Below are 21,112 nucleotides of genomic sequence, written 5' to 3' on the forward strand. Positions count from 1 at the left end.
CGTACCCAGACTTCTACCTGGGAAAGTGCACTTTACCACCAAAGCCCTACATTTCAGTTAGAACATGTACAGACTCTTTGTGGTATGAATTAATGAATGCTTCAGAGGTAGGACAGGAGGTAAAACCAGAAGTATCCTCAACAGAAAAGGGCAGATTCTTCCAGGTCTAAGCCCTTTTTGATTTCTGTCGATGTCGTCTAGATAAGAATCAAGTGCAAATTGCAGTCTAAATCACAAGTGTTTCAGCTGAAATTTGATGAGTGGGGTAAGTGTACTGTTCTTACAGAAAGCATGTTCTTAATGAGATCCGTAACTGCTATAAATTTTCAAAAGTTTTGGTGTTTCTGACGCCTTATCAGAGATAATTTGTGTCTTCAGATTTCAAAGATGAATGTAAACCTAGACAGAAAGATACCCTTTATTAGGAATGATTCCTAATGAAGCATCTTCTCCAAGGTGTTCTCTGACTCTGTTCCCTGTCTGCTTTCTTCTTCTGCCTCGACCTTCTTAGCTGGTAGCAGGAATATAGCACTTTTTTTGTTAGAATCACAAGTTACCAGAGGTAACAATTTTTTTCGTTGCTTTGGGTTGGGTTATTGGTTTTAGTCAGGGAAAACTGTTGAGAAATTTGTCTTGGATTAAATGGATGTGGTTTTGTTAACAATCATTTGTCTGCTTCAGGACTAATTTATACTGCATTTTGTAAGGTAAATGAGTAACATTTGGATCACTTCTTTTATTGTTTATGTAGATAAAGGACCTTAAACAAGAAAATGATCACCTTAATCAAGTGGTCTTATCCCTGAGACAAAGATCTCAAGTGAGCAGCGAGGCAAGAGTAAAAGATATTGAAAAAGAGAACAAGATCCTTCATGAAACAGTTACTGAGACCAGTAGCAAACTGAGCAAGCTGGAATTTGAGAAGAAACAATTGCAAAAGGATTTTGACCAGGTTAAAGAAAAAGTAGAAAGAGTGGAAGAAATGGAAAAGGAGCTCCATCGGCTGGAGAGAGAGAACGAACAGCTCACAAAGAAGGCAGCAGCAATGAAAATAGTGACAGAAAAAGTGGAAGTTCTTGAGCAGGAGAATGGGGATCTGGAAGTGGAAAATAGGAAGCTAAGAAAATCCCTGGACACATTGCAGAATATTTCCATCCGGCTTGGGGACCTGGAAAGGGACAACAAGCAGTTGGATGAAGAAAATCTGGAGCTTAGGAGAGTGGTGGAAACCATGAGATTTACCAGCACGAAAATGGCACAAATAGAGGCAGAAAATAAAGATTTGGAGAGGGAAAAAGAGGACTTAAGAAAGAACGTGGAAATGTTAAAAGCAATGAGCAAGAAATCAGAGAGGCTGGAGCTAAGCTACCAGAGTGTCAACTCTGAAAACCAGAGACTTCAGCAAATTGTGGAGAACAGCAGCAAAAAGATCCAGGAGTTAGAAAAAGAAGTACAGGGAATGGAGAGTGAAAATCAGGTCCTCCAGAGAAACCTTGAGGAGCTAAAGATTTCTGCCAAACGGCTAGAGAGGTTAGAAAAGGAGAACAAAGCTTTAGAACAAGAAATGTCTCAGCTTGAGAAAGACAAAAAAATGCTAGAGAAAGAAACAAAACGGCTTTGGCAGCAAGTGGAGCTGAAAGATGCTATTTTGGATGATAGTACAGTAAAGTTGGCAGTTGCTGAGAAAGAAAACAAGACACTAGAAAAGGAAATTGCTCGATTCAGAGATTCATCTAATAAGCTGAAAGAATTTGAAAAGGACAATAAAGATCTCATAAAGCAAGTTACAATTGATAAAAGAACACTAGCTACGTTGAGAGAGGTAAGTGAAATAATACTACTGGTTTCAATACGATGCTATTTTTTATTTCAGCTCTGTGAAGTACCAAAGGGAGACAACTGTCCCATGACTATTTAATACACGAGCCAATAGATCTTCGCAGCCTTAACAGCCATCACTAGACAGTATTGCCTTGGAAAGTGGAACCTGCCAAAAACTGCAATGTACTGCTTTGTGTCCACAAACACAATGTCTCCAAATGACATCCTTTTATCCTACAGAATAGGGTTTTAACAGAGCTCCCCTGTGGTAGTTGGAAGCCAAAGACTTTGATACTTTCTCGAACCCTGTGACCACAAAATTGTTTGCTAACATGAGAGCTCCAGCAGGGGAGATTGACTCTTAAGCCTAGCAATTAGAGCACTTGTTGAGGACACATTAACATCCCTGTTCTAAAACAGAATTAGCTAAGACAAGAACAGTCCCAGATGACCACCCTAACCCTTTCAATAACAGCTGCACCAAGTTTTTGCTTTACAACTACCTACAATGTTTTTCCCCCAGAAGCTTCCCTGCAGAATGCGAGTGTGCTAAGCAGCTCTGTTGTTAAGCCTCAGCGATCTCTTCCAGCACCCCTCTCCACTGCAGAATGCAGTAATCGTGCTTTTCCTAGTCGTGATCTTTTAAAAACACACAATTAGCCCTAGGACATTCGCAAACTAATGATGTGTGTGCCAGAACTGGCACTCTTGTAAGGGGCCTATGAGCAGATTCAGGTTATTCCAACATGCTCTCATTGCCTGCCCCAGCTGCTGTTGTCCTGACGGAAACAGGATTTCCCGTGAAAGAGCATTCAGAGGAAAACGGTCAATGCTGCGGTAGCTGGGTGAAATAAATAAGTTTAGTAAGACTAATGCAGTAAGCAATTACTTACTTGAAGATTTAGTTTTATTTTAGTTTTTGAAGCATTAGTGTAATTTTGAGGAGGAAAAAAAGTTTACTGGAAACATTTGAAACAGTCCCAAGTTGTTTTTCTGTACAACTTTCCTTAAAAATTGGTTGGACTAGATGACCTTTAAAGGTCCCTTCCAACCCAAACTATTCTATGATTCTGTAAAAATAAAGAAAATAATAGAATTTCTGAGAAGGCTCCTTTTTAATCTTTCCCTTCTAGACTTCAGCAAATTTCCAGTGGTGCAGACCCATACAGGAGCGTATCTTCTTTTCATTAGTTACTTTCTATAGATTTTACAGCAGGAGTTTATGGATGTTGAAAGGCACCTGTTTACAGACCATGGACTGGCACTGGCCTTAACCTTACCTGTTTTTCCCTTGCCATGTGAATGAATATGTGGCTAAATTTGTGCTATCAGGGGACTGTTGAATACCTACAGTTTATATTTAACAATCATTTTTTTAAATTTTATTCGTGCTTCTGTTTGATATCCAGGATAATTTTTTTCTTACTCGAAGTGCTTCAGTAACTTCATTGTTCTTTCTTCATGCCTTATTTAAGAAAACTTTTGAGCAGAGACATGAGCAATGTATTTCTCTATGGTACATTTGCATTTCAGAGAATTTTGAACCGTAGGAATCTTTGAACTTGGCTATGCACCAAAAATGATATGTCCTTTTTAAACATGCAGGCTGGTATTATGTCTCCTCAGGCCATTTCCACACAGACCACTTTACTGGCGTAACAGCAAAGCATTGTTCCAGTATACCTTCTGTAACAACTGCATCACATCTCCTCTTCATATGACTTCCTTGTCTGGTTCTGCTTAAGTTTCTTCCAAAGAAACCTAAATGAAACCAGAACAGGCCAGTAGATACCAGAATAAGTGACCAAGCTCTCTAGTCCCCAGAGCTGTCCTGTCTCTTACATGACAGTGTAATTACAGTAATTTTCCTTATGTCAGAAACTTAGAGTCAGTAGTGAAAATGCACTATTACCAAGTCCCTTGGTAATAACATCTTAACCATGCTATCTCGGGAAACTTTCATACTGAAGTCTTGTCTCTCCTCCGTGTGCGTGCCAGTGTTGGCTGGGACTTCAGCAGGGCTCTCTCTCCTAGCTGAGAGCTGGGAACTCCCTCTGCTGGTGTCCCCTGACCTGCACACATCCCTTCTGTGGCACAGGGGCAGGATGTCTCCTGGCCGGCACACATCCTCTCTTTTGGCAGGCGGGCGGGATGCCAATGTTGGCAGAAGTAATTCAGTACAGTGAGCGAGACAAAGGCCAAAAGAAGCATTCTTCAGATTTATTCCAAATAAACTATAAATAAAAGCAATCAGTTTAATTCTGCACTCAGCTGTCATTGATGAAGAATTTTAGCTGACCTTCTTGGCACTAGAATTTTATTCAATTACTTTTTCGGTACTTTTTAAAAAAAAATCTATAGTGCTGGATAATTATCACCACCCTTTGCACAGCAACTAATCACATTAGTGCTCTTACAGGATTTGGTCCTGGAGAAGCTGAAGAGTCAACAGTTGTCTAGTGAGCTGGACAAACTCAGCCAGGAACTGGAGAAGATAGGATTGAACAAAGAGCTGCTGCTACAGGATGACAATGGCAATGATGACACGTAAGGAAACTGAGCTCTCTTAGTCTTTTGACTCTGCAGGCTTTTCCTCTGCCTAACTCAAGCCCTTTGCCTTTCTTTTTTGTTCTCATCTGTCTTGCTCCAATTACCCTTAGCAATTTTCGACATAAAGTGCATTTTTCTGTAGCAAGCTTCACAGTATACTGCAAGTTTTGAAAAACTTTTTCTTGGATGGAAGGAAGAAATGCCATTGTCTTTCTCCGTGCTAGCCAGTGTTACTACAGTCCCCCTCTATGTCCCCAGTAGAGTAGCTGGGTAGCTATTTCAGCCTGTATTCCTCTTCACGTTCTATTTACAAGTAAGAATAGTGTCTATTAGACAGTGTCTGTCATTACTCCCTGTAATTGGTGATCCATAACATAAATGTTGCCTAAGAAATTCCTGATTGCAAGGAATTCTTTTGCAAGTCCTATAGTAACGAACAAGAAAACCCCACAATCCCTGTGTATATGGGCCTCTTGGTGAGATCTAATTAGAGAAACATACCTATCTTGTAGGAGTCTTTAGCATCTACTGCAGATTTTTCTCCTTGTCAAGAATGTACAAAAGAGCCATGAGAAGACATTTCTATAGTGCAATTAGTGGAAAATTGGAAAAAAATATTTTAAGTTATGTAGCTTGCAGATATTTCTGTAGAAACATGCTGGAATTACCTCTATTAAAATTGATGGGATTTTCCAAAAGCAGGTTTCCCAGCTACAATATATCAGTGGCTATCTGCAGCAGTAGAGGAAATAATTTTCCTGAAGAAGCAAATGTGTAATGTGACATGTGGTGAGATTTGGAATGGGTGAAGGTGAAGTCACCTATAGATAGATGGTGCTCATATCCTAGTGGCAGACATTGGAAAGCTATTCTCCTGTCTTTCAGCAAATACAAGATTCTGGAGAGCAAAACTGAATCGGCACTAAAAACAACACTAGCTGTGAAAGAGGAAAAGATTGCAATGCTGGAAGCTCAAGTGAAAGACTCTCTGAACTTGAACCAGCAGTTACAGAGTGATCTAAATATGGTAAGAGGTTAACTGTATTTTAATCGTTGATGATGTAGTTCTGCATATTCACATGTGGTTGGTTGGGTTTTTTTTTTGTTCGTTTTGTTTGTTTGTTTGGTTTTTTTTACTCAGCAAAAACAAGTTATCTCTACTTTCCCCCCTCCCGTGTACATGCACTTTCCCAAAATCTTTTTTGACTGGACTGCTTTCTCTTGTCCCTTTCTATAAAGTGGCACCAATTACAGAAAAATTGTTGAGCTGGAGGCACGGCAGGAGTTTTTTTACATAACCACTATTGCAATGTCTGTTTTCCCATGTTTTTTTCATTGCCATGGTGGTGGTGTTCTACCTTGTTGTATGAAAGCATAGGCTGGGGAAGACTGCAGTTGAAACATGTCACCTAAGAACAGCCTGTTCGTTAGGTGACAGTGAGCTTGAGTCAAAAAGGGCACCTTATTGGAACCCCAGAGACATGGATTCCTCCACCTGTCTGTGTCTCCGCTTCCCCATCTGTGAAGTGAGGGTAATGGTTATTCAATCCCTTGAAGTTCCTACAGTGCAAGAGGAGAACTGCATATCCCAGCATTATTCATGCAAAATCCCACTGTTAAATTGGTGTTGAAGGTTGTTGCTTGTTGGCTCTGCAGGTAAAGAAGGACTTTGATGCACTTAAGCAGTCTCAACAAGATGGGCAGTATACTCAGAAGTCACTGAGGTATTCTGCAGAGAAACTCATTCCCAACCACCAAATGAATGAGAAATTGGAAACAGGACACCGAGAAGCTACCATGGAGCTGCTGAAACTGAAGGACAGGGCAATTGAACTGGAAAGGAATGTAAGCCCTCTCTTTCTATTTCCTGTTATCCCTCAGACTTCCTTTGCAGTCATGAGTAGGTTGCTGGGAACTGGATTTTTGAGCTTACAGGCATCTAGTGGGTTTACTGGAGCACATAAGTCTGCCAAATTCCTCAGGTATCTCTTTGGACTGCATGGGAGTTTAATGCTATATAAGTCTTGTATAACATCACTGCAGGGATTAATCCTGTGTATAACATCTGTCCTACCTTCATTTAATGCTGGGAAAAGTTTGCTTTGGCACATTTGTTGCAGAACGATCATCACCAATTGGTTCTCATTTTTGATAGGACTCCAAATGATCAGGACAGCTGTTTCATTTCTTCATATCGCCCCTTCAATGCCATCTCTCTTTCAGAATGCAGCACTGCATACTGAGAAGCAGCTGCTTAAAGAACAGCTGAAGCATTTGGAAACACAGAATGTCTCCTTCAACAATCAGATCCTGACACTACAGAAGCAGAATGTCTTCCTTCAGGAGCACAATACTGCCCTGCAGACACAGACTGCCAAACTCCAGGTCAGGACAGCCTTACACCTCTGTGCCAGCAGATTGGATTTGATTATAGTAGTGTGGAGAAGGTGACGGCTAATAAGAAAAAAGTTTGTATTGGTAGGGTGATGTGAAGATGAGGCCCATAAGGTGGAGCTTAGTTTGAGGTCTGAATTTCCCCAAGCTATGGGGGGAATTGGCTCTGTAGCTAATGTCTGGTAGCTGTCTTCGTTAAGGTAGTTATTTAGATGAAGAAGAAATCCTTGGGAGAAATGGGAAGAGGGCACAACAAGTCAGCTCCCAAGAGGGATTGTTGAATGGGTTCCAGTAACAATTTTCACACTTTCGGACAAAATGTCAAAGTTGCCGATGGAAAATAGATACTCTTAAATATGTTACTTTAATTTTGAAAAATAAACTTAGCTTGAGAAAGAGAACAGTTTTAAAGGACAACATTGGGTTAGCTCTACTTTTTTGGTTTGAATTTCCCTTTTCAAGCTTTTCCTCTCGCATGTTCACAGATAATTTTTTTTGTTCTCTTTACTTATTTCTCACCTGCAATTGAAGTATATAAGCAACATATAAAATCAATGCACCACCTATCTACTGAAATCAGACTTTTTAGGAGTGCTGCCCCCATCACAGAGTGGTACAGTTAATTTTGTTGAGTTTGGTTGAACTTAAGTTTTCATTACTTGTACACAAACATGGGGTAACTTTGCCTTTGTACATGATTGTCAGAGATGCAGCCAAGTTGTGAGTATTCCATCTCATCTTGGTCTTCAGGCTCAAGAACTTCTGCTAGTAAAGCGGTGTTGTTTCAGTTTGGAGCTATGCTGATCCTTTTCAGACCACTGATAGCATGGCGTTATATGGTGCATATTACCAGCAATACCAAAATGATGCCAAATTTCCATAAATGTCTTAAGTCTCCAAAGCAGTGGATGCATTCTTGATTAACTCTGTACAGATACAAGCTGCTACTACATGTTTGTTGTAGGTACCAGTAGGTGTAAATAAGTAATGCTTGCTTTTTATTTGAGAAAATTAGGTAGAAAATTCAACCCTCAGCTCCCAGAGTGCTTCACTGATGGCCCAGAATGCTTTACTCCAAAATCAGCAGACAGCCAAGGAGAATGAGAATGAAAACCTACTGAAACAGAAGGAGCAGCTGAAAGCTGAGTATGAGTCACTGCTTCAGGACCACGAACACCTTGCTTCACTGCATGAACGGCAGTCCACAGAATATGAAATGCTAATAAACCAGCACAGCTGCCTGAAAACGATGCACAAAAACCTGGATCTGGAGCACAAAGGTCTGGGTGAGAGGTACGTTCACTGCTCAGGGGTGTAGTGTAGCCGCAATGTGCCCATGTTACGATCTTAGCCTTAAATCCTGGTCTCCAATTACAAACGGAAACTACTGAGTAAGTTGTTGCCCTGAAAAAGTGTCTTCTCGTTCTTCCTATCATTCGGAGATTAGATAAGAATATTTGCAAAGTTGTAGATTTTAGACCTCTAAAGGTGACAAACCACAGGTGACTCTGGTCATATTTAGCGAACACGGGCTTGGGTCTTGGGGATGCTTTGTCAGAAGTAGCTTAAATGTCTTTACTGCATTTAAGTATCTGTGCTACAATAACACGCAGCCTTAAAAAGATTCTCCCAGTTCTGCTGTGTGGGGTATCTTCTTGCAAACCTTTTCAGTAAGGTTTGCAAGTCACCTAGGTAATTACCTGTGTGTGAGTACTACGCATCTTGAGAAATTTAAATCATTGAAAATAGTGTGTGGCATCAACCTCATGACAAAGGAGGCTCTCTGAAGGAAGCCGTATTGAGCTAGATATGAGACTGTGAGAACTAGAAGAAAAGAAATAATACAACACTATCTAAGGCTTTTGCTTCAGGCTCTTCAGGTTAATTGTGAAATCAAAGTTATCTGTTTATTGTTTAGTCTCTAGTCACTGTCATTTTCTGGCAATTGTGTGTGGATCGAACAATCTATATAATGGACTACTACATAAATGCCGCTCTGCCTACCTCTCAAAACTTTTCTTACACGATTCAGTGATTGTCCTCAAAATACCTGTATTTAGGTTCAGTTTCTGTGCAAGACCATGAGTTGGGTTTAGAGCAACTCAGTGGTGATCTTTGAGGGTGGACTACAAACTGCTGCTAGACTTTCCCAAAGACTGAGGAGCCGGCAATACAATGTGCAGTAGATTTTGGTAAAATACAGAAATAAACCTATTGTGATTAAAATATGCACCAGAGCTGTGTGACAGGACAGCTGCCTCGATGTCAACTAAATGAGCTGTAAGTGATTACACAGCCACTGCTCCTGCTTACCACATCTCTCTCAGACTGATTAATGGTTCTCATTGATTCAGGCTTTGCTTGAGATTATCACTTTGCGCAGTGTGTTGAGGCAGTTTGCTGGGTCCTTTCTTTTCTTGATGAGTACCAATTATTAAACAGTTCTAGTCTAAGGAAAAAGTAGTTTTCTAAAAAATACGTTATCTCTAGTGATAAGTGCTCAGATCACCATTGTAAACATTAACCATTTGGACTGTCTGTTACCGAGATGTGACTGCTAGTCCGAGATGTTGCAGGGGAGCAGATGGTGGCCTTTTCTATACTCAAAGCAGGTTGATTTTGGCAGTGTTAAGAGCACAGCGTCCTCCTCAGCAGATCAGTCTCAAAAGATACTTATCAAGGTGATTTGTCAAAGGACAGCCTGTGTCTCCATTTGCCTGTCAGAAAAAAGAGACAAGCCACTATTTTTGTGTGTGTTTTGTTTTCCCTCCGTCAGGTGCTATGTGCTGTTCAGCTGGCTGAGGGAGCAGAGGGGCGGCAGTTAGAAAAACAGCTGTAAGAAAACTGTTTTCTTCTGCCACTCTGAGGCATTTAACTGCTAAGACGGAATATCTCACTTTCAACTTCAGCTAGAATGCACCAACTGCTAAATTTTCCCAGAGCAGCTCAGTGTAGCCAAGCAGTTTGCTTCTGCAGTGTCTAAGAGATGGGTTTTGCTTGTCCCAACTCCAGGTAATTGTTTTTTTCTCAGTTGGTGACAGCACTATAATCACACTTTTGTTGCTTAAGGCAGGATCGCGCTCCTGCACAAACCTATGACTGCAGATCATCTAGAAAAATCCACAGCAACTTTAGTTAGCTGCTCCCCAGTTCAAGAGGGACAGGGAAGTGCTGGAGCGAGTCCAGCAAAGGGCAACTAAGATGATTAAGGGCTTGGAGCATCTCCCTTATGAGGAAAGGCTGAGAGAGCTGGGACTCTTTAGCCTGGAGAAGAGAAGGCTGAGGGGAGACCTTATTATGGCGTACAAGTATCTAAAGGGTGGGGTGAAGGAGGATGGAGCCAGGCTCTTTTCATTGGTTCCAAGTGACAGGACGAGGGGCAATGGGCACAAGTTAGAACACAGGAAGTTCCGTTCAAATACACGGAAACACTTCTTTACAGTGAGGGTGACAGAGCACTGGCACAGGCTGCCCAGGGAGGGGGTGGAGTCCCCTTCTCTGGAGATTTTCAAGACCCGCCTGGATGCAGTCCTGAGTAATGTGCTCTGGGCAATCCTGCTTTAGCAGGGGAGTTGGACTAGATGATCTCTAGAGGTCCCTTCCAACTCTGATGATTCTGTGATTCTGTGATCTCCTAACAGTGTATAGCCAAGGTCCCCAAGGTTTGCGTAGTTCAGTATGATGTGTTCTAACCACAGAGTATTTTTTGCACCTGAGCAAACTTTATTAAACCTCCCTCGGCTCCATCTGCACAGTATTAGCACTGCCGTGGGGATTTAATAGTGGGTTGTGTGTAACTGCAGTGAAATGGCCTGTCATAGCCCAGCAAACCACAGGCATGTGGGTTTGACTTAGCAAGAAAAGGAGAGTGTAGTATGTTAGGACCGTTTACCATTAATAGCAGTTTCTTGGCTTTGCGGTGTTTGGCTGACTGTCTCAGTGAACATAGAAAGGCCGGACTCTTGCTGCATTTTTTAAAATGCTTTACATATTGTACATTACCAAGGGGGGGTAATAACTTACTAGCTACAATTGATTAGCAGATCCTTGAGCATTTCTTTGTGGCTTACTCTGGAAAAGTCTAATCCTGCAGAGACACTGGAAGAACTCATCTCACTGGAAAAACAGAATCCCTGCTGTGGGAGGGTGTCGTGGTTTAACCTCAGCCAGCAACTAGGACCACGCAGCTGCTTGCTCACTTCTCCCCCGCGGTGGGATAAGGAGAACAATCGGAAAAATGAGGAAAACTCATGTATTGAGATAAAGACTTTGGTAGAGACTTATTAAAAATAAGCAAAGCAAAAGCTGTGCATGCAAGCAAAGCAAAACAAGGAATTAAGTCATTGCTTCCCATGGGCAGGCAGGTGTTCAGCCAGCTCCAGGAAAGCAGGGCTCCATCATGCGTAACTGTTACTTGGAAAGACAAAATGCCACAACTTTGAACGTCCCCCCCTTCCTCCTTCTTCCCCAGGCTTTATATGCTGACATGACGTCACATGGTATGGAATATCCCTTTTCAGTTGGGGTCAGCTGTCCCGGCTATGTCCCCTCCCAACTTCTTGTGCATCCCCAGCCCGCTCGCTGGCGGGGCGGTGTGAGGAGCAGAAAAGGCCTTGACTGCTTAGCAGCAACTAAAATCATTAGTGTGTTATCAACATTATTCTCATCCTAAATCCAAAACAGCACTAGTAAGAAAGTTAACTCTATCCCAGCTGTAACCCAGGTCAGAGGGTTACATATTGCAGGAACTTGTATTATTGTGTTTCCAGTCATGGCTGGTGATTATTTTTATGGGTTCCTTTTGCCACATGCTTTTTATCATAGCTGAGCATTTTTAAAGTCTCTCAGTCACAAATACCTACCCACAGTATTTCTCTTAACAAAGCAGCCGAAAGAGTGAAAGCCAAAAGGGGTAGAGAGGAATATGATTGTTCAGTCCCAGGAATGGATTGCCTCAGAGCCAAAATGGATTTTATTTGCATGTATGATAAAATATTTTTTAAAAAGCCTCCTCTTTCCAAATGCCTGATACTTAAAGAGGTGGTGTGAACATGAGTGTTGAATAGCCTACAGGATGGGTAACCTTGCCCCCAGTGGTAGAGCTTGTCAGGTTGCACAAATCCTGCTCAAATGGTAGACTCCGTGCTGAATCTGGACTGCAAGAAAAATTTGGCTGGGGATTTCATTAGGGCTCCAGAGATGCAGAATTACTTTCATTTTTGTACACAGTCTCTTCTTTCTTACCTTCTACCTAATGTCTAGGGGAGCGGCTGTGGAGTTCTCACGCTTACAGGCAGCATGTGGAACTGGGCCAAGCTGGTAAGGCTGGACCAGTATACTGCTTCCCCCTAAGTAGCCCTCTTTAAAAAATAGAGGGCTTGGATAAAAATGAACAGAGTAGCCCTATCATACAGAAATGGCAAAAGGATTCATGACACAGTTTCTGCAGAGGCAGCCATGGTAATCTCTGCCAAGGGACTGACTGTGGGGTTTGTCTTCTCCAACTCTGGATTGGCACTCAGTCTGTCTTAAATCCTTCTTGGAGCTGGATGTGAAACCTTCTTCTGCTTTCAGGTTCTTCCATTTGTTGTACAGACATTGAATTTGAAATGTCCTGGAGCTGAATGGAGGAAGAAAACAAATAAATACGGTTAATTAAACTCCACTGCTGTTACTGGTAATGAATAGCAAAAGGCAGCTTATGTCTGGGAGACAGGTACTTTTCTGTGTGGCCCTTCAATGGGCTGGAATTTGGGACAGGCTGTAATTTGACCCTGGGATGAAGGGAATGGTAGCCTGAAAGAAAACCAAGTTGGCACGAGTCTGTGTATTTGGTGCTGTCTGCTGCTTTTGTTTATGTTTTTAAGTTTTTGTGACTGCAGAGTAACTGTGCTCTGCATTCATCTCTGCTGGGATGAAAGCCGCAGATAGATGATGTTTGTTCTCTCCAGGTTTTTTAAACAATGCTGCATCTTCCACCTAGTTGCTGTTTCAAAATTGCTCAGAAGGATGTTTCTCCATGACTGGCACAGGTTTATCTATCTGCCCGGGGATATTTTGGGGTAATACCCTTTTATCACAGTCACAGAAAAATGCGCTGATGACTTCTGGCATTCACTGCAGCAGCGTCTCCAGTGGCTTCGGCTGCTGCGTGTGTATGGGCACAGACCCTGACAGAGGCCACCAGAGGAAAAAAAAAAAATCTTCTGAGAACAGCTCGCTGTTCTGCAAAGTGGTCTGAAGCCACCTCATTCTTCACAGTGTTTTCCAAATGTAGGCGGTGTAGCATCCCAGGGAGGCTGAGCCTGCCTCATCAATGTCTGTGCCAAGTATCAGGGAAGTTGTTCCACACCTCTGTTATTTATCGAAATTAAAGACATAGTTGATGGCATCTGCCCCCCCAGCCTTGAATGATTTATGCACAAATTGTATAAACCGAGTAACAGTGGAATCCTGGACATGAACACCGGTGTTCCTCTTGGGTTTTATCACTAGAGAACAAGTAGAGTCACTCCAGCAGGTGGCTCAGTCCCTGCTTAAAGGTGTTCTGCTGTCAGCTCACTGATATTAGCCTCAGCGGCTGCCTGGGATATGCAGGAGATTATTACCTATGTATGTAAACTAATATACATTAGGTTGTTATCTAATAAACTGTTGCTCATTCCACTGCTTTCCTGTTGCTTTTTGGCTGCTGCTTTCTGCTTTTTAGTCAGGTTTTTGAAACCTGCCACTAACAATTTTTTGTGAATGGGGTTCCAGTTTAATGGTGCAGTTTCCACTCTCCCTGGAGACTCACATGCTTTTTACCAAATGGTCAGAATCTGGAATTGAAATAAGATTCTAGCAATTGCATTCCATTTTGCTTAAAAAATGCATTATTTTTTTTTTCTGAAAGCCTCCCTGTTGACTTGTAGACTAAGCTGAATTTCCACGCGTAGTGTGGAATTCTTCAGCCTTGGTACAAGTTTAACCACACAAATGTGTATGAAACTAAGCAGGCAGGCAAAAAAAAATCCTTTCTGGTCATTGTAGTTTTACCTATTAAGGTTCTTAAACTAGAGGAGGAAAAATGATTAAATGAAAGATGAGAACATACCCCTACTCTTTTTTGCAGATACAACAGTTTAATGAAACACAAGGCAGATTTGGAAGAGTTGGAAATAGTTTTAAAAACTGAGAGAGAGGTTCTGCAACAAGAGAGGAGATCAAATGCAATAACCACTGGGGAAAACCAGAAGCTGAGGGAAGAACTGGACAGGTATGGTTCCCTTGCTGTATTCTTGTATATATCATTAAAAAGTCATTTATGCAAAACACAAGTTGTTTTGCTGTTTTAACTGTAGCTCCGGAATACCTTCATTAATGTGCCTGATAATTTTTCTCAATTTCTGTCTTGTAATTTGATCGTTCTGTCTAAGTCATTAAAGATTATCCGCTTTATGGACAGTGTCAAATACTGGTTTTTGGTGCTTCAAACATGGTCTGATCCCGGGGCTTTTTCTAATTCAAAATAAGCTTCCACGTTTCACAAGTGTTTCTGTAATGAGTTGTTTCCAAGCACTTGTCTTTAAGTAGAACTACAAATTCCCAAACCCCCCAATAATATCTAGTTATGTAAAGTGGTTCCTACCCATTTTTTTTTCACTTAAGGAGAACTGTATTATGTTCTTTACACGATATGATTTAGTTCTAGGAGTTACCATTGCTGTTTATTTTCTGCTGCTCAGGGAAAGCTGCCATTTGTTATTAACTCAAAAGAGACCTGATTCGTGTTATTGAAAGTGGGCTTAGTGATTCATAAGATCACTGGGTACCTGTTAACTCATGTCAAAACCCCTTTTGTGAGCCAGCATCCAAACTTCACAACACAGCAGTAAAATGTAGCCTCCCTCCAACCTGTATCCCTACTGGGGCTCTCTCCATTATAACCAGTTCAGTGCCACTGTTCATATTACAAAGGCGTTTTGAGAAAAGAGTTTGGTACAAATAAGGGGCCAAGGTAATATCAAGTTAAAGCAATGTCAGATTGAATGTTTAAAAATCACGTGTTAAGTTCGGTCATGAAAATTTCATGTGCTGTCCCAATTGTAGTGTACTTTAGAACACTGCAGAGCTCCGCAAAGGAGGTTTCCTCAAGCTTGCAGTTTTCAACTCAGTTTCTCCAGGGACAAAGGAAGATATTCCAAAATGTTGATTGCGATGCTGACAGAGAGCAAGGCTTAGCTGATCTGACAGCAGATACAGAACTTAATCTTTTTTATGTATCTGTTTATTTAATTTTATGCCTTCATGATTTGTAGACACTTTTAGATTTACCAAAAGCTATAAAAGAATGCCACAGGATCATCTTACAACATTGCAATGTCTCACAGTTCAGGACACTTCAATGCTTATATTTCATGCATCAGGAAAAAAAAAACTCTGTTCTTCATTTGTGCCAAATAGAGCTGCCTTTATATCCAAACGCTCTTAAATACTCTGTGCCTCAGAAGTTTGCGGTGTGTTTCTTACACATTGAGGAAATAACAGTTTTATGTTTCATCTATTTTCCTTTCAGTTCTTTTGTAGATCTGAAATATTTTATAATGGTATTACTACTTCCTTAATAGAATTTTGTTATATGCTTAGAATAAAAATGTCTTTATGAGTTAGTCTTTGGAACTTAATGTTTGATTTAGTGACAGTTGCACACTAATGGTGGGGTCTTTGAATGTGAGGTACTTTCTATGAGGTGTACTTCATAAGCCTGCTGGCTTCTTCGTGTTTAGGGTGAATTTCTTGCACAACCAACTAAAGGCAGAGTATGAAGGGCTGCATTCACACACTAAAGAGCTGAAAACTTCCTTGAACAACTCTCAGCTGGAGCTGAATCGTTGGCAGGCTCGCTACGATGAGCTGAAAGAACAGCACCAGTCCATGGATATTTCACTGACCAAGCTGGATAACCACTGTGAGGTGAGTAGCTATAGGTAGGAATACTGCTGGGCTCCTGTTAGAGTGCTAACATTCATTGTGTGAAGCTTTTGGCATGCTATATATAGAAGGTCAAGCTATGTGATCATAATAACACCTCCATATACTTTGAAGTTTATCAGTTTGTATCGTAGGTTGCTGTGCTGTTGTGTTAGTTTGATTGTGGTGCACTTGGAGGGAAGCCAGATGCAGAGGAGAGATTAACCTGTCTTGTTTAATAGCTGCTGTCCCGTCTAAAGGGAAATCTGGAAGAAGAAAACCATCATCTCCTGAGTCAGATTCAGATGCTGAGCCAGCAGAATCAGATGTTACTGGAGCAGAACATGGAGAACAAGGAGCAGTATCATGAAGAACAGAAACAGTACATGTAAGAAACTAGAGGTTTTAATTGTGAAACCTAAAAAAAAAAATCATCTAGACAAACATAGAATACAAATCATCTATCGGGAGTAGAAGGACAGGTAGGGGAATGATAGGTCTACTTGATATCTGGCTAGAAAAGGGAATGTTTAGGAGATACGTGTAATGGGAAGAAGCTTCAAAATTTCTTCGCATTGCCTTACCACAAAGGGATGTTCAGGAGACACATGGACAAGCACAGCTCTTTTCAAATAATATAGATGAACCCATGTGGAAAACTTAGTTATAAAAGATGGAATGCTAAACCCAGTGGTACTTCTCAAAGGTTTCTGAAGAGCTTGGAAAACAGCTGAGTTGCAATAAAAATTTAATCTTATGAAAGTCATTTTATATTTAGATTCCTGAAGAATAGCAAATATTCATACTCCTCTAGTTTTTGTCATTTGCCTTATGAGAAATACTTCCTTTGATGTTGTTTTTAAGGATGCAAGTGTCAACATACATTGCTGTGTCCCCCATACACAGGGTGACATGCTTAAGTGAGATACCCTGTTTAAACATATTGTACATTTACAAAGAATCCTGTTCACCACAGTGAATTTCTCTTATAGGTATGAAAGAAGGAAGAAAAATGTTCTAATCCCACGAATTCTGCTCTAAGCACCTCATGATGATGTGGGAGTTACTGAGTTTTATTTCAGTACTGGATTGTATGGTTGAAATGTTAGAAATTGTTTGTTAAAATTGGCTGAATACAGTTCAAATGTACTCAAAGCATGTTTATCCAGGTGTCTGACAGTTCTGTGATGGAGGTACATTAGACCTATTACTACTTGGATGAAAAAAGATTTGCACTGTGCAGGTTAATAAAATAATGAGTAAAAAACCAGTAACATTACATGGCAGTGCTGAAAGTGCTTTGACACTGCTTGCAGGAGACCGAAGTAGTCTTTAAAAGATCGAACGTTATTTATTTCTCTAGTTACAACAGAGTAAGCAAAACAAAATACCCAGTTATAGTGTAGACAAGAAGTTCAAACTATGTAAGGATCTTGACCCTTGAGTAATTGTCAGTGATCTGTGAATGAGACTGAACAATCAGCAAACAAAATTTTCAAAAACCAAAACAAGGTTAATCTTAACACCTGTCAAACAAACTCTGCCTGAGTTGTTAGTGAGTAATCTAGCACCAGTCTACTGTTGTTCCTTCACTTTTCATGCTTATTGCACAAAAATCACCCATCAGCAAGTTTGGTGGGCTTTTGCATTTTTCCTTTCTAAACAGACAATGAATGAGCTCGGTAGGATTCTGAAGATTATGCGATAAGAAGATATTTCAGTCTTTTTCCTCTCTTGGTGGCTTTTGGTCTTCAGTTTTTTGATTACATTTAATTTCGTACAGATGGTTCAGAATGTGCTTTTCCCCCTCACAGTGATAAACTGAATGCCTTAAGGAGACACAAGGAAAAACTTGAAGAGAAGATAATGGATCAGTACAAATTTTATGATCCTACTCCAAAAAAGTAAGTCCCATATGGGTTCAGTTCTATTGTACAGATTTTTGAGGGCAAGAAAGGGCTCTCCAGAACTGGAAATAATAGAAGTTTCATCTGAAATAAGGACAGTGTCATCTCCAGTTCCCTCCTCACTTTCACTCCACAACCCATTCCCTGAAGCAGCAGGTTGTGTTAATGTAGAGCACAATACCTCATGTGGGGCCCTCTGTTTCAATACTGGAATCTGAAACAGTATTAATCAGAGAGCTGCTTTGCCCTGATGTATACCATCTTGTCCCTAGCGGGGTATAGGGACCCCCAATATGGTGACTAAGCAGCAGTAGAAGTTTCCAGAGCTGTTCTTTCAAGGAGGATAAGCAGTCCATCAGAGAGAAACGACTTAAAAAATTATATTAAGAGCAACAAAGAGCCAAGCTAATTCCACCACACATAGTTCTGATAGCCTTAGCAAAGAGAGATTCATCTTTAAAGCCGTTTTCATTTCTTTCCTTCTCAGTCTGTTCCTGTAGTAGAGCTTTTCACACTGTTAAAATGTCTTGTGTGCGTCCATATGCGTAGTTTAGATTTCTAGCAGAGGGAACGGTTGTCTTTCTCACATTTTTGATGCTGCAGAAATATTTCTGTAAAATAATTTTGACTTTTGGAGAGAAATGGATCTCAAGATCTGTGAAATTCATGCAGCATCTTTCTAACCAACTCGTGACAGTAAACAAGTAAGAATGCAGGATGGCTTTGATGGCTTTAGCACAGCTGTAAACTTATTCAGGGAGTATTTCTTGTCGTGTTTTATGAATTCCATTCACAAAACCTGCTTTATCAGGAAAAACCACTGGATTGGAGCCAGAGCCTTAGTCAAACTAATCAAGCCAAAGAAGGACACTACAAGGGAGCGGTTGAAACCAGCAGCAGAAAGCCCTCCATGGCATTCTGAATCCCCAGAGATGGTAAATTCTCCATCTGCTTCCCAAAAACTTAAACATCAACAAGAGACTCAGGATAATACCTCTCAAGGATTAAACTCTATGGAAGAAAGAGAGAACCCTGGGGGTTCTTCAAATAAAGGTAAGCAATACTCAGCCTCAATTTGTGAGCTGAACAGTATCTTTTGAAAAGATTTTGAAAAGGTCTAATATATATGATATATTGATACTCTATCACATTATGGTTTATATCACTTTTTTTAGTAAACTAAAAGTTTTAGTAAGCAAAAAACCCCTAAACTAAAAAGCTGAGTAAACTGAAAGGTATGGGGTTTTATGTTTTGTTTTAGTTTTAGTTTAGTTTGTTCCTTTTATCTCCTACTTCTCCCTTCAGGTTTTGTATATATTTTCTTGGTTTGCCTGAATGTATTGCATGTTACTTAATAAGTTGGTGGAAATACTTCATATACTGGGGTTTTACAACAAAGCAGTTTAAACTTAGACCATATAATATGGTTCATAAGCAACCATTCTTCACAACGGTAATAGATGGTCTTACAGCCAGTGCCAGGAGATGGCGCACATGGAGAAGAAATAACATAGAAAATGCTAATTTATTGTAATCTAATTATTTTGGAGGATGATACTGTGTTTTGACTTTGAATCAAACTAAAAATTACTTAATGTAAATGGATTAAATGATTGTTTTGAAAACTCTAAGGCAAACGTAAGGAAAATGGAATGATTTCTTTTTCTGTTTAGTTAGTTCACACAGTAAATCAGGTGTTCTTAATTATGGGAAATTTAAAAGAAAGCTCATAAAAATAAATACTCCGTGATCTTTATTAAAGGTAATATATCCCAAGCTTTACTTATTGTATTGAGATCACTTCTCCTAGCTTCTATATATAGAGCGTTGTCCTCCAGGAATACTTCCCAAGAAGCAGTTTTGAAATTAGTCTTTAAATAATAATTCCTGTCTTCCCACTGGGGACTGTGGGAAGCAGAATGGCAGTAGCTGAGGAGGGTAGAACTGCGGTTATAAACTACTGCAAGGGTCTGTCTCGACGAAGTCTTTGTTTTCATTGGGTTTTATGTTTCCTTTTCTCCATTCTAATGCTTCGAGGTCGTTGATTCATGTAAAATAAAAATGCGTATCTCAGATCATCTGTGTGATTCCGGGAGATGTTAAGTGTTTAACATGCATCCAAAGTTCAACCTGGGAATTTGGGCTTGGGTTTCCACAGAACAAGGCCCTTGTGGAGTACCAGAGATAACAGAAAATCTCTGGGGCTTCATTCTTTTTGATGTTATACGAAACATGCTTATGTTGAGATGATGTGCATCAGTATTAAAGCCTAGAAGACATCTAGGAAATTTGAGTATATTATCACCAAGTACCATGCACACCTATTTGACTTTATTAAGTAAAAATGTTTGGGGTGATCTAACAGTAATTTCTTAATGGTCTTGCTTATATTTTATGTATATGTGTTAATCAATGCATTAATCTGAGTCAGATTAACTATGATTAACTATGCATTAGTCAGTCCTCCAAATACATGTGTTAACTCTTTGTTTAGCCTTTTTCGTTTTTACTGGTTGTGTAGTCTTTAATCTATTTTAAGACACTTTAAGTTTTATTTACAAGGGTTTTTTTACTTTTTTTTTCTTCTTCTTTTTGGGATACCTGGGTGATAACAATTTAGCTGCGCAGCGCAAAAAGATTGCCTTTTTGAGAAGCAAAATCAAGGATAAAGAAAAGTCTCCTAAGTCTCCATCGAATCATCAGTCTCTCTCTAATCGGCTCCGGTTCTGGTCTTCTTCCGACATCCCATCCTCTCCTAATGAACCTCTTTCTTTCCCGGAATTGGGAGATTTCTAACACCTTCTCTTTAGCATTTATCCTCATTTATTTCTGACATATATTTTAAACCAAAAAAAAACCCAACAACACACATGCCTTAAAAGAACACACACCTTGATAGAAACACTCAGCATTGTCTTTACAATACTCTAAATACAAGCACAGATTAGTGAACATGGACTTAAGTTTTCCTGTAGAAGACGAATCACTATTGCACACTGTGGATCATTTCTTCAATGCAGCACATTTTTAGGGGACCTCATGGCATACAGTTTGCGTATGTATACTGGCTGTGGTGCATGTTATAAGTAAGTGAAGTTGCTATGCGCTTCCATATTTTCTTGCAATCACATACTTGCATTGTGTCCAGTTAAAGTGTTGAACTGATTTGCTGTTGCTCTGCTTTCTACAATGTTGTAGTCCTACTAAAATACAAATCTAATGTAAAGGAGTCTCAAATCCTGGAGATTTTTCGAATATTCTGTGCTGCTAAATGCTAAAAATGAGAGGTTTTTTTAACATCTGTGCTTTTAAATAGTCTAGCTTTGAATATAGAGTGGAAGCTACTGGGAAAATTATTCTCTGCAAAGTGTCTTGACGTTTGCATTCAAACCTGCTGTTTAGCAAGGTTTCACACTTCCAGCTATGAAAATTCATCTTGAATTGAGCTAAAGTTTCAGTTTCTGCTGCTTCGGTTTTGACAGATTTTT

The 21,112-nt window shown here is 40.2% G+C and overlaps 1 protein-coding gene across 1 annotated transcript in view; it reads left to right on the forward strand.

Annotated features, from left to right (window-relative positions):
- Nucleotides 1-21,112, forward strand: part of CCDC88C (coiled-coil domain containing 88C) — a 102,755-nt gene that overhangs the window by 72,976 nt on the left and 8,667 nt on the right. The window contains exons 15-25 of the mRNA XM_082484801.1: nucleotides 752-1,822; nucleotides 4,241-4,368; nucleotides 5,257-5,398; nucleotides 6,028-6,216; nucleotides 6,595-6,756; nucleotides 7,781-8,058; nucleotides 13,880-14,023; nucleotides 15,534-15,720; nucleotides 15,960-16,105; nucleotides 17,532-17,621; nucleotides 18,436-18,677. Coding sequence (XP_082340927.1) covers nucleotides 752-1,822; nucleotides 4,241-4,368; nucleotides 5,257-5,398; nucleotides 6,028-6,216; nucleotides 6,595-6,756; nucleotides 7,781-8,058; nucleotides 13,880-14,023; nucleotides 15,534-15,720; nucleotides 15,960-16,105; nucleotides 17,532-17,621; nucleotides 18,436-18,677 — 2,779 coding nt within the window. The remainder of the gene's footprint in view (nucleotides 1-751; nucleotides 1,823-4,240; nucleotides 4,369-5,256; nucleotides 5,399-6,027; nucleotides 6,217-6,594; nucleotides 6,757-7,780; nucleotides 8,059-13,879; nucleotides 14,024-15,533; nucleotides 15,721-15,959; nucleotides 16,106-17,531; nucleotides 17,622-18,435; nucleotides 18,678-21,112) is intronic.

This window comes from Vanellus vanellus (assembly GCF_965231255.1).
Source record: "Vanellus vanellus genome assembly, chromosome: 6".
NCBI lineage: Eukaryota > Metazoa > Chordata > Aves > Charadriiformes > Charadriidae > Vanellus > Vanellus vanellus.